This window comes from Typopeltis vanoorti, chromosome 19 (genome assembly GCF_054136105.1).
Source record: "Typopeltis vanoorti isolate ZY-2024b chromosome 19, IOZ_Tvanoo_1.0, whole genome shotgun sequence".
NCBI classification, from domain to species: domain Eukaryota; kingdom Metazoa; phylum Arthropoda; class Arachnida; order Uropygi; family Thelyphonidae; genus Typopeltis; species Typopeltis vanoorti.
Window position 1 is genome coordinate 9,104,819 of NC_143567.1, and position 14,505 is coordinate 9,119,323.

At 34.9% G+C, this 14,505-nt stretch overlaps 1 protein-coding gene across 1 annotated transcript in view; it reads right to left on the minus strand.

Moving 5' to 3' along the window:
- Window positions 1–14,505, minus strand: part of LOC150095842 (protein strawberry notch homolog 1-like) — a 447,536-nt gene that overhangs the window by 297,454 nt on the left and 135,577 nt on the right. Inside the window, exon 9 of the mRNA XM_090408811.1 lies at window positions 12,344–12,489. Within this exon, the coding sequence (XP_090264937.1) occupies window positions 12,344–12,489 (146 nt within the window). The remainder of the gene's footprint in view (window positions 1–12,343; window positions 12,490–14,505) is intronic.

Below are 14,505 nucleotides of genomic sequence, written 5' to 3' on the forward strand. Positions count from 1 at the left end.
TCTCATGCACTTTTCCATTAGTTGACGAATTAAGAATTATCAACACGTAAGCACAAGAAAAGTATATTTAATATACTGCCAGATATTTCGGTTTGAAAATAGCAAACTATCATCAGTGGCTTGACAGGAAACAGTTTTATTACAAGGTAGAATACAAACAATTGATCATTCGAAATTAAAACGAGCTGCATGATGTTACATCGCTAATCATGATATCATTTCACTGAAGAAAGGTAAAGAATGCAAAAATAAATTACATGCATAAATTTACGTCATACAAAAACTTAATTTATAAAATCACACTAAAGATATCATTAGACAGATATAGTATCCAGAAGGTCTTAATTAAAAATAAATAAATAAATAATAATTAATGTGTTATTCGGATCAAACTTTCTCATATTTTTGACAAGGATAGGCAGTCATTCCGATTCAAGTTAGGGCATTGAAGTAAGGCCTCAGCACTCTCTTTGAATAGGCATTTGAATTAATACCAACACCTGTGTAGAAGGTGAGTTTTGGACCAGAGAATGTTGTGGTTTATCTCTATTCTGTGTTGCGCCAATCCAGACTTATTGGATTTGCTGTGAAGAATATAAGATTGATGTTCTTGTATTCTTTTTTCTATAGAGTGTCCTGTTTGCACCAGGAACTTGGTTTACACCAGGAAGAAACATAGTTGAGCATTTATCTTTAGACAATGGGAAATAGGTGGATATTTTATTGATAGGAATATAAGTAGCTGTTGAAATTCTTGAAATTAGTTCTGAAATTCTGGAGATACGTGGGATTGGAACTCAACGTGTTGATTCTTTGTTGTTTTGGTTTGGCTTGTACGAGTCGAACAGATGTTGTACAGTCCTTTCAGAGAAGCCATTTAATTTGATAGTAGAAAGTTCTTTCTGTAAACGATGTGGAGTTGAACAATTAGTTCTAGCTCGTCGAATTAAACATTTTATGATTTCTGTCTTTTGAGAAGGATGGTGAGCAGATTGTTTGAGCATGTAATGGCCAGTAAAAGTGAGTTTTCTGTAAACAGATGTTGTTAAATTACCTGATGGTGAGCGGATGAGAAGGATGTCTAAAAAGAATAATTTGTTGCTTTTTCAATTTCCATGGTGAACTTGATACGAGAGTGTAAAGCATTGATTTTGGCTAAAAAGGAAGTTACGGAATCTCTGTTGTGAGGCCACATTGCAAAAGTGTCGCGTATATATAACCCAAAATGAAAGTTGAGGTATATAGATGAAAAAAGGATGTCTTCTAAATGCTCCAAATAAAAGTTGGCTAGAGCAGGGGAAAGTGGAATTCCCATGGAAGTTCCTTCTACTGTTGTAAAATTTGTTTTGACACAAAAAATATCCGGAGTGTATTACGAATTCGAAAAATTTTACGATATCTTGTGGGAAGACGTCAGTAAGTAATTGTAAAGTCTCTTTGAGAGGTACATTTGTGAATAGCGATTCTATATCGAAGCTCACCATTCGAAGTCCACTTTTCCCTGCTCTAGCCAACTTTTATTTGGAGCATTTAGAAGACATCCTTTTTTTCATCTATATATCCTCAACCTTCATTTTGGGTTAGATATATATATATATATATAGACGACATTTTTGCAGTACAGCCTCACAACAGATATTCCTTACCTTCCTTATCAGCCCAAATCAATACTTTACACCCTTGTATCAAGTTCACCATGGAAATTGAAAAAGACAACCAATTATCCTTTTTAGAGATACTTCTCATCCGCTCACCATCAGGTAATTTAATAACATCTGTTTAGAAAAAACTAAATTTTACTGGACGTTACATTCTCAAACAATCTGCTCATCATCCTTCTCAAAAGACAGGAATCATAAAATGCTTAATTCGATGATCTAGAACTAATTGTTCAACTCCCCATCATTTACAGAAAGAACTTTCTACTATCAAATTATATGGCTTCTCCGAAAGGACTACACAACATTTGATTGACTCCTACAAGCCAAACCAAAATAACAAAAAATCAATACATCGAGTTCCAATCCCATGAATCTCCAAAATTTCAGAACCAATTTCAAGAATTCTGAAGAAATATGATCTAAGAGCTACTTATATTCCTATTAATAAAATATCAACCTATTTCCCATTGTCTAAGGATAAACGCTCAACTATGTCTCTCTCTGGTGTATGCCAAGTTCCATGTGACTGTCATCTTTCTTACTTTGGACAAACAGGATGCTCTATAGAAAAAGGAATACAAAAACATCAATTTTATATTCTTCACACCAAATCTGATGTCTGGATTGCCGCAACATGAAATAGAGACAAACCACAACATTTACCATCATCAAATTCCTGACATGTACCCTCAAGTGGTGTACAGGATATGATAGTACTACATGAAAAAATTACATCATTACTAACTTCCTATCTACAATATTCCTCCAAATCAGTTTGTTACTTGTCAAGACCCCAACATTATCAGATCTTATATTTCTATCATCTAAGGCACTTTGTACCGTATCAATCCACCTATATCTTGGTCTTACTCTGGGTTGTTTTCCTGCCAACCTGACAGAGAACACTTGTTTTTGCTAATCTTTTCTCACCCATTCTGTTTAAGTGACCATACCACCAGAGATAAGCTCTGCAAAGGCATTCCTGGATGATGACAATGTCAAGTTCTTTCCTAATATCCTCGTTTTTAATATGATATTGCCATTGATGCCATCTGTTCATGCCTCTAATCTTTCTCAGGACTCTCATATCTGCTGTCTCTAGTCTTTGGTCAAGTGTTTTACTTCTGACCCAGCTCTCAGATCCATAAGTTAAAACTGGTTTGAACACTGTCTTGTATACAGCTAATTTAGTGTTCCAACTAATTTCTCTCTTATTCGGTATGAATTTATTCAATTGACTTCCTACCATACCAGCTTTGTTGATTCTGTTGTCTATTTCAATATTTAATTTACCATCTTCACTAAAAATCGTGCCTAAGTAGCTGAAATGTTTTACTTGTTCCACAGGTTCTCTGTTCACAACACAGTTGACATTTTCAACGATTCTACCTATTTTCATTGTCATTGTCTTTTTAATGCTCACCTTCATACCATATTTATTACAACAGTTATTCAATTTAGTCAGGGAATTTTGCAAACTTGTAGCGGATTTATTTAGAAATATAACATCGTCTGTTTAAAGCAAAGAGCTGCATTAACATCTCCAATTCTGATATCATGTTTAATACCACTTTCCTTCATAATGTGATCCATATAGATAATGTACATCCTTGTCTCATACCAGATTTAACATTAAACCATCTTCCTGTACTTCCTTCAATTCTAACTGCTGACTTACAACTCAAATAAAGACTAAGTATCGCTTGATATAATGCCCCATTCACACCATATAACTATAGTGTATTGAATAGCTTCTCTCTTGGCACCTAGTCATATGCCTTTTCCAGATCAACAAAACTTAAATACAGATCTTTGTTATATACCCATGATTTCTCAAATATTTGTTGTAAAGTGAAGATCTGATCCTGACAGCCTCTATTTGGCCTGAATCCAACTGTTCATCACCAAGCTTTTCTTGCACAATTCTCAACCGTTTCTCAATTATACTGGCATAAATCTTGCCAGGAACACTCAGTAGGGAAATACCTCTGTAATTCTCACATTCAGTTTTATTTCCCTTTTTATATATGGGTACTTTTAGAGCTCTACTCCAATCATCAGGAATTCGTCCCTCTGTCCAGGCTTTCTGAACTATGCAGTGCAGCCACTGTAAGGTTTTTATACCACCATACTTGAGCATTTCTGGTCAAATATCATCTACTCATGCTGCCTTTCCACATTTCAAGCCTCTGATGGCTTTTTCTACTTCAAGTATGGATAGGATATGGATTCCTGACTGTATGTGTGTTGAGTGTTTTTTACCACTGTGCTATAAGCTTGTTTCATTTAGCAATTTTTCGAAGTAATTACTCCATACTTCAAGGATATCTTTTTCTCCCGTTTTCATGTGACTTTATCATCTCTAACTCCTTTTACAGCACTCTTTCCTCCATTTCTAAGCTTCTTCAACAACCTCCAGAATATTTTGCCACCTTCTTGATATTTATTTTCTATGTTCTTGCCAAAGTCCTCCCATGACTTTTGTTTAGCTAGTTTTACACAGTGTTTAGCTTTCTTGCATTTGTCTCTGTATTCTCTAACAGCACAAGCTGACTTATTTGCCAGGAACTTTTGATATGCTTTCTTCTTTTCCTTCACTGCCTCTTTAACTTCCTGTGTCCACCATGGAATTCTGATTTTTCTATCCTTGCATACAACCTCACCACATGCCTCTCTGGCTGAATCAATTTGGGTTTTCTTCAAGGCTTGCCACTGAATCTCCACGGTTTGGTTTCTGTTCTCAAACTCTTTCATTTTTTCTTCAATAATCTTTGTGTATTTTAGTCTACAGTTCACATCTGCGAGCTGCTCAACCTTTATTCGCTTTAAAAATTTCTTACATGTTACTCTTTTCACTATGAAATTCAATTTTATCCTGCTCAACACTAAATAGTGATCTTCCAATTTCTAATCCTCTGTACATTCTGGTGTCCTGTACCAGAGAGAAAACATCATTATCAACAATAACATAGTCAATGAGTTTTTCTTATTCCTTGCCTCTTCTCTCCATGTGAATTTGTGCACATTTTTATGTTGGAACATGGTGTTAGTAATAACCAGTCCATGTCCTGAACAGAAATCCAACAGGTATTTGCTTATTATTAGCTTTGCTCTTTTCTCCAAATTTTTCCAAAATATTTTTTTTTTATGTCTGACAATCATTTCCTACTCTGCTATTTTAGATTCCCATCAAGGACCAACTTTTCCTTTTTCATTGTATCAGTTGCTTTCTCTAAAGCATTAAAAAATTCCTCCACTTCTACCACAGTATAACCTTCTGTGGGACCATAGGCACAAATAAGTCTCATTGTCCAGTTCCCCATTCTGATATTAGCCCACATCACTCTACTTGAGACTGCCTGCCATTGAAGAAGATTAGCCTCGTATTTTGTGTTGAATACTATGGCTACTCCTTCTTTTCCTTGATTGTCATTTCCTGAATATAACATTTTGCATTTATTACTCAGAAAGATCTCAGCAGTTTTGGACTTTTTTGTTTCAGTCACCCATATTATGTCGATGTGGTACTTATCTAATTCCTCAGCTAGCTCCATTTCTTTGCCATTCAGGCTTCTTTAACTCTTGTGATGTCGAGTTGGGGTGTGTTTTCAGATTTTGGATTTGTTCCACAATATTCTATGGTCTAAAACTCTCCTTCTACACAGATATCAGTATAAATTTGAAGACCTATTCAAAGAGAGTGCTGAGGCCTTACTTCAATGCCCTAACTTAAATCAGGGAAAGTTTGATCCGAATAACAGATTATTATTATTTTTTTTTTTTAAATTAAGAACTAGATACCACATCTGTCTAATGATATCTTTAATATGATTTTATAAATTAAGTTTATGTATGACATTGTAAATTTATACATGTAATTTATTTCTGTACTCATGTTTACCTTTCTTCAGTGAAACGATATCATGATTAGCGATGTAACTCATGTGGCTTGTTCTAATTTTGAATGATCAACTGTTTGTATTCTACCTCGTAAAAAATGGTTTCCTTTCAAGCCACTGATGATAGTTTATTATTTTTAAACTGAAATATCTGGTGATATATTAAATATACATTTCTTGTGCTAATATGTTGATAATTCTTAATTTCATGTCGTTTCTCTCAAAAGTAGAATTAGTTGATGAATGTTTGCAAGGAATGTAAACTTTCTGCCAAAGATGAGGCCTAAGAACTTAGCTAATGTTCCTATAATATTCACCTGATTCTTAACTCAGGATTTGGATAAAGAGTGTGTTTTCAGCAGAAGTGTACACAACACTTTTTTCCTGCAGAAACCTAAACCCATTACTAAGAGCCCATGAAGAGAGAGAGAGATATGATTGTTTGCTTGTTGAAGTTGTCTATCATCCTCATATTATGAGTGACAGTAAATTGTGTGGTCATCAACATACAGAACACTGAACAGCTTCCTCCTACAAGGCAATGACTGAATAAAATTTGATAGGAAAGAGTGTCACACTTAAGACTGAGCCAAAGCCATTATGTTTTAAGGTAGATAAATGGTGTGTTCTATATCTAACTTTCATTTCCCATATTTTGTCCCATACAATTTTTGCACTGGTTGTTTGATTAATCAAGTCTGTGTCCAAAAGTGGCTTACCAAGGTCTGCAATAGAATGAGAATGACAGAATCCATACTGGTGATCTGATGGGAATCCAGATAATAAAGAAGCTGGTTGATGATGATCTTCTCCATCACTTCTGAGACTACTGAGGTGAGAGCAATAGGATGGTGGCTGACTTTTATCTCCCTATTTAGGTACTGGTTGGATAAAGGCTTCTGTCTGTGCTGTCGGTAGGTGGCAGATGAATAGACAACTTATATAGATGATATGGGATGGGTTTAATTCCAGGGCACAAGTTATAAGCAAAACTGAAGGAATACCATCTGGACTAAGACCCTTAAATCTGAGTAGTATATGCTAGAGTAAAAATTCAAAACAAAGGTGACCAGTGATGTTCCACAGGACTCTGTACTCAAACTGCTGCTAATTAATTTGTATGAAATAATATCTCTCTCTCGGGGGGACCCTGTAACCCCTAGAGAGCGCGTCCCCTGGGTGGCAGGTAGGGAAGCCCACCATGTGTGGGTGAGCATGCACGCATGTGTGTATATATATGGTGGAGTGGTCTGAACATACTGAATAAGGACTTGTGGACCAACAGGACCGTAAGGGGCAATCATCTTGATTGTAAGAGAAGCAGCACTCCCATGGACCCCTAGCTGGATCTATCCTCTCCTTCTTCTACTTTGAGGAAGATCCACTTACTTTAATCTTTCCTATAAGGCCTTATCAGCCAACTCTTCTTATTTTATGACCAGTATGCTATTAGAGTACTCGAGGGCCATGGGGTCTTTTCATTTCTGGCCTTACAACTATGCCCTCTCTATAATTCTTCTATAATCTACTCTTTCCCCTTCAACATACCCTATTTCTTCTATGGGTTTAAATTCGGAAGGCTAGTTCAGAAGCCTTAAGGTAGCAGCCCTACCACTAAACTATTCCATCGTCAGGCTAGTCCCCTGACATGGAGAACATAATCCTACTTGTAAGCTGACAGAAAAAGATAATCGGATTGAATCTATGGGAAACGACCCTGGAATGGAAAAGGTAAAACAAAAATGGAAACGACAAAATATAATACACATAGCAAACTGGAATGTAAATAGCATATAAAGAAATAGAATTAGACAAGTTATTAAATGAAAGAAACTTTAAAATGGCAGTAATCACTGACACAAAAAAGAAATTAAAAGGAACTATGAGAACTGAAAATTTTAATGTGATATACAGTGGAGTCGACAGAGACCAAAGAGCACGAGCAGGAGTCATGATTTGAATTCATAACTCCCTTTCAAAACAGCTAAAACATTATAAATTATGGAATGAAAGAATAATAGAAGCTAGAATAAAAATAGATAGAGGCTACTTAACAATAATTGGTTTATATGCCCCAGAAGAAGGAAGTGAACAGGATAATATTGATTTTTATAATCAGCTACAAAACATATATAATAAAATAAATAAAAATCATCACATAATTTTAGCAGGAGACTTAAATGCAAGAATTGGAAACACGAAAATTAATAATAATATAGGAATACATGGAGAACATACTCTAAACAGGAATGGTAAAAAATTGATTGACTTTGTAGTTTATAATAACCTAAAAATAATGACTTCTTTCTATAAACATAAAGACATACATAAATATACTTGGGCAGCAAGAGGATGGAAATCAATATTAGATTATTTTATATTAAATGAAAAGACATCAAAATTTCACTAGATGTTACAGTTCACAGAGGATACGAAATAAGCAGTGACCACTTCCTTGTTAAAATAAAATTAAGATTACCACCTAAATGGCTACAAGTAACAAGAACAGAAAGAAAATTTGAAACAATTGTTTATAAAACTAGACTAACAAATGACACAAATGTATGAACAAAGAATTAACCAATATCTAGATAAAATAAAACAAAATGAAGAAATAGAAATAGAATGGCTTAATATAAAAACGATACTAAATGCAGCAGCAAATGAAAGCTTAGGAAAGACCAAAAAATTCAATAAAAGAAAAAAAAACTGAAGATCTGGGATGATACAATCAAAGAAATAATCAAAAAGAAAAAAGAAGCCTATCACAAATGGTTAAGCAGTAAAAGATTAGAAGATGAAATAGAATATAAGAGAATAAGAGCCATAGCTAAAAGAGAAGTCAGAAAAAGACAGAGAATCATGGAACAAAATCGTTTCTAATTTAGAACATGATTTATATAAAATAAGACCCAATGTATATACGATTTTGAAACACCTAAATGCAGATACTAAAGAAAACATAAAATTAAACACCAAATTGAAATTAGAAGAATTACTACACAGAACTGTGGACAGACAAATATTTTAAAAAAGACAACTGGCAAACAATTAATGAAAAAAAGGAAATAACTAAAGAAGAATTAGAAATCAGCCTGAAAGAAACAAGAAACGGAAAATCACCCTGAGAATATAAGCTAGGTTCAGAACTATATAAATATGCAGGAACAAGATTCAAAGAAAGACTCATTATTTTTTAAATAAAATTTACTCAACTGGTTTCCCCCCCCCCCAATAGAATGGAAAAAAGCAATTGTGATTCTTATCTTTAAAAAAGGTAATAGAGATGATCCTAAAAACTATAGAGGTAACAGTATACTAAATTCCTGTTACAAAATATACAGCAGAATCTTAAATAACAAACTAATGAAATATTCCGAAAACTTTATTCTAGAAGTAAAGAATGGATTTAGAAAAGGACGATCATGTATAGACCAGGCCTTTTGCCTAAAATTAATAATAGAGAAAAGAAGAGAATATAATTTAGAAACACATATTGCATTTATTGACTTTGAAAAAGCATTTGACAAATTTAAAAGAAACATATTAAAAGAAAGACAAATACCAAATAATATCCTAAAAGCTATCACAAGTATATATGAAAATAATCAAATACAAATAAGATTAAATCACAAGCTACCATATACGAGAGATAAACCAAGGGGTCTGACAGGGATGTCCCCTCTCCGCAACTCTTTTTAATGTCTACCTAAATGAAATAATAATAAAATGGAATAAAAATTTACATCAAGGAATTAAACTTTCTCCTACAGTTAACTTAAACACTCTCCTCTTTGCTGACGACCAAATAATAATTACAAATTCTGAAGATAACTTACAGAAAGCTATTTTAGATCTAAATGAGATATCCAAAGATTATGGTATGATAATATCAACAAAAAAATCAAAAACTATGGCCTTTAATGGACAAGATCCAGCAAGAACTAAAATAGTAATAGATAACAAGATCTTAGAACAGGTGAATTCATTTAACTACCTAGGATGTATGATCACATATGAAAATGAAAAAGATATAATCGTGAAAATTGAAAAATATTTAAAAATAACAGGTGTAATTAACTCTATATTTAAACCAAACCTAGTTCAAAAACAAACCAGGCTAAATGTATACAATACATTAGCCCAACCAGTCTTAATGTATGGAAGCGAAATGTGGACAATAAAACAAAAAGACAAACAAAGATTAACAACAGCAGAAATGAATTTTATGAGAAAAACTGCAAAGTATACCTTATTTGATCACAAAAGAAACGAAGATATTATGAAAGAATTAAACCAAGAACTAGTAATAGAAAAAATTTAAAAATATAAACATAAATGGATGGAACACGTTCAAAGAATGAAAACAGAAAGATTACCAAAACAAGCCTTAAAGTACAAGTCATTAGGAAAAAGAAAACCAGGATGTCCTCTTAAATGATGACTTCTAAGCCGGAACAGGCCATGCTAGGCCTAAATCCTTGATACGAATGATGATGATGATGAAATAATATGTAGATGAGTTTAGACATCCAGTTGTTTAGTACTGCTGATATGCAAAACTGGGGAGAAAGTAAAAGTGATGTAGAGATCCAGTAGAATGATTTAAACAGACTAACTACCATTAAATTTCCACCATTGTCTTTTTTGTACAGAAGATACTGGTGCAAATTTAATGCGGCAAAGTGTAACGTTTTTGCACTTTGGAATATAAGAAAAAAATTTACTGTAATTTTTCACATGAGTTGCTTGGGGTTGTGAAAATATTGGAAAGGATATAGAAGTGAGTGACAAAATGGTGATGGAACTGAAATGCAGGAAACTCACAAGGACCTCAAAGAATCAACTTAGATGGTGAAGAACATAATGACATGTGGAAACAAGAAAGTTATTTTCCCCTCAAGACATATGAAGCACTGTACACAGATTTAGTTGCATGAGTTGCTTGGGGAGGTGAAAATATTGCAAAGGATATAAAAGTGAGTGACAAAATGGTGACGTGACTGGTCTGTGGAGTGCTTCATATGAGGACAGAATGAAAATTTATGGGTCACAAGTACTGTATTAGTTGATAGACAAAAACGTGGAGATACAAGGGAGGGCTGAAAAGTTCTGATAAACACCTAGAATAAAAATTATATTAAAGCAACTGATATAACCACAAAAAAGAACATATCTTAAAACCCTTCAACCCACATTTCATCAAATTGTAATAATTTGTTCTTTTTCTTTTAGGATACATAAGACATGTCAGATGTTTTGAAGAAATTCGAAGACATAAAGATGCGGGTCGCTATTAAGTTTTTTGTGCTGCAAGTGAAGTACACAGCTGAGATTCACCAAACTTTGAGTGAGATTTTAGGGGACTGTGTCCCAGCATATCCCACATTTGCCAGATGGGTGGCCAAGTTTAAATCTGGGCATCCTGAGACAACAGATGTCCCCAATTCAGGAAGACCTTTCGCAGCGATCACACCAGAAAACATCGATGCAGTGCATGCCATGATCCTTGATGACAGATGAATACTGGCCAAAAACATTGCAAAGACTCTAGGGATATCCAGGGAACAAGTTGGGGTCATTATTCACCAACATCTGGTGGACATGCAGAAGTTCTCAGCAAAGTGGCTCCCCAAAAGTTTGAATGCCGACCAAAGGAGAGAACGTGTGCCGTCATCTCAAGGGATTTTGGGTCATTTTGAGAAACCAGATGCAAATTTTTTGGCTCGTATTGTGACTGCTGATGAAACATGGCTTCATCACTATGACCCCCAGAGACCAGACAACAGCTGATACTGTGGAGAACTTTTGTGTCTTCACTCCAAAGTAGTTCCAAATCCAAAAATCAGCAGGGAAGATTCTTGCCATTTTCTTTTTGGGATATGGATGGTTTAATCCTCACCAAGTACCTCAAAAAAAGGTGAAACTGTTACAGCAGCAGTTTATTCAACAGCTCTGAAGAAACTGAAAGAGGTACTGAAGGAAAAATGCTGTGGGAAACTGACCAGAGGCATGTTGCTTTTGCAGGACAATGTACCTGCTCAATACTGCTCATGAAACAGACAATAACAACTTGGGCTTTCGATGTTTGCCTCACCCATCCTATTTACAAGATCTGGTCCCATCTGACTATTTCCTGTTTCCCAAAAACACTTGAAAGGAAAAAAATTTACCACAGATGATGAAGTAATATCTGCAGCAGCTGAGGAGTGATTTGTGCAACAAGGGAAAGACTTTTTTCTCAGAAGATTGCAAATGATGCTGTAGCATCGTAACAAGTGTATAACACTTTATCGGGATTATGTAGAATAATGTGTAAATTATATGGTTCTACCTCAATTCCTTCGTGGTGATTATCACAACTTTTCAGCATACCCTCGTATAATAGAAACAAAATACTTACGGATATGAAGAAATTTTCAAGTACATGACAAGAAAGAGAGAACACAGGGTTCATTCTTGGAAGCTACATAAGAGTGTGTAGTTAACAAACGCATAAGAGCATAAATAAATTTTATTTTATTTTTTTTTCCTTGAAGAACTGTGAATAAAAAGAATATGTTATTAGAAGCAATTGTGAGTGCTTTCTCAACTGAATGAGTTTAAGAAATGTGATGACAACTGGATGAATAATGGTTAGGAGGATTTCAGCAATGAGTCTTCAAACTGCATTTGGGTTTCTATAATAATAATAATCATTTAAAGAAGATAAAATTTATCATTTACCATGAATTGTTTTAAATCAAAAATGTAGCAAACCTTCTAAAGCTATTTTTTCATTACCTTCATTTCCATTGCAACAAGTTCCATGGCACCCATTCCTCTTCTTTCTACTGTTGAGATAAAATTATCAAATTTAGGAAAGGGAGTACCTTCTCCCCACAGTCCTAATCGTGCCATATAAGCCATATTCTTTGGTTCAGTAGCACCTATTTGTAAAGAATTCATCAAAGTACACTTAATATTGGCATAAAAATGCTGAAAATCTTAGAAACATCTCATTTGAGCAATTGCAAATGGACTTTTTTATTCGAAAATAGTTTTCGCCTAGTTTTATGATATTAAAAAAAAAAAAAAAACGACATGATCTTGCCATAAATACTCTTACAACTTCCGCACACCACCATGTTGCCTACAGAAGTGCATAAGCCTGGTCCTATTATTGGTGCTGTGTGCAGTCAACATTTACATGTTCATTAGTAGACAGAGAGAGAGAGAGAGCATTATCTAGCTGTATGGGTTAACATGCAGTAGGAAGATTATGAGAACCATGTAGCTCTAATAGCACTTCAGAAGGTTGGAATGCAGCCACCTGTTATTTTCAACATGTTAAAAATACTTGGGATCAGTAGGATATTTGTGTATCGGATTATTAACTGTTATAACGATACAGAAGACATATCTCACCAAACAATAGGTCAGTCACACTGCATTAGGATGCAAACAGCTTGTTAAGGCTGTGAAGGAACGCCTCTGCCATAATCCTGTGAGAACACAGAAAGTGATGTCACGAGAGATGAAGTTTTGCAGAGAACAATGTCAGGATGACAGTAACTGATGACCTGGGAATGAGAACCTATCATTATTCTGCTGGACACATCCAAACATCACAACTTATGTGGAAGATGGCGATAAAATAAAGGTTATGTGAACAATGGACACAGAGATATCCTCATCACAGAAGAGTTGTTTAACCACCAAAATGATCAGGCATAAGTCATGGATGGTCACACAGCAAATGCCAAAACACCCCGGATCATCATCTGGTGTCAGTGATGGTTTGATGGGAGGAATGTATCAGGGATAACCAATTTGCATTTCTGCAAGAAAGGGGTCAAAACCTTTGCCAAAGTGTATCAACACCATGCTGGAACCTGTGGCATGTCCTTGAACAACACCTTGTTTCATAGTAAGCAGTGGAGCTTCCAAAAGGACTTTTCCCCTGCACACAAGCCACACAACAATGGTTGGAGGCGAATATGCCTAACCACATATCACCACCTGATTGGCCGTCTGTAAGTTCTGATTCGAATTTGCTGGACTTCAAATTGAGGTTCGAGCTTGAGAGAGTAACCTTCAAGAAATAACCCCTCCCCCAGCATTGCCAGCCTGAAGGTGGATTTGGAGCGAGTAATGACAATATTTCTACTGGATGTTGTGCGTGCCCATTGATATGTGGCGCCACAGACTTCAGGTATGTGTGAAGGCATAAAGGGGACATTTCGAACATTGAGTGTTGCTATATGCACATCATACATGCGGTTTGTATATGCTGAAAGTTGTAAATGATTCACTGATAGATTAAAGGGTTACATGCTGTTCAAGTTGTAACAGTATTTATGGCTAGACTAGGAACTTCATGCTACATTTTCCTTTAAAATTTCCAGTTGCATTACATTGTTACACGCTGATATCTTAAGAATATAGAATTCTCAGCTATCATGGCGTAACATGAAGAATAAATAAAATAAATTAAAAATCCTGCATAAAAGATAATAGTTGAATTAATTAAAAGAAAAAGAAAGATTCATGCATCCAATAAAATATATAAAAAATAAAGATGTTTGTTAAACTAACTAACAAAAGAAAGAATATATTAATATTGTGATATGATTTAAATGAGAAAAGTTAAATAAATAAGACAGAAAAGGGTTAGTCATAAGAAATGGTATGTGAGAGGCTAGAAATTAAGTTATTAAGTAAGTTCATAGAAAATTTTTGGAAAGGGAATTAAATTAGAGGCTAGCAAAGGAAAACAACAGACTATCGCTCAGGGCCGATTCCCGGATTGAGACATCGTTACGGGCTCGCCGATCAAAGGACGGTTGGCAGAAAAACGTCACCCTAATTGGTCGGTGAAGTAAAAACAAGTAGGGGGCGGAGAAAAGAAGTTAGAAAGAGTGCCATTAGGAGAACAGGTATAAAAGGGTTGGAAACCCCCCCCC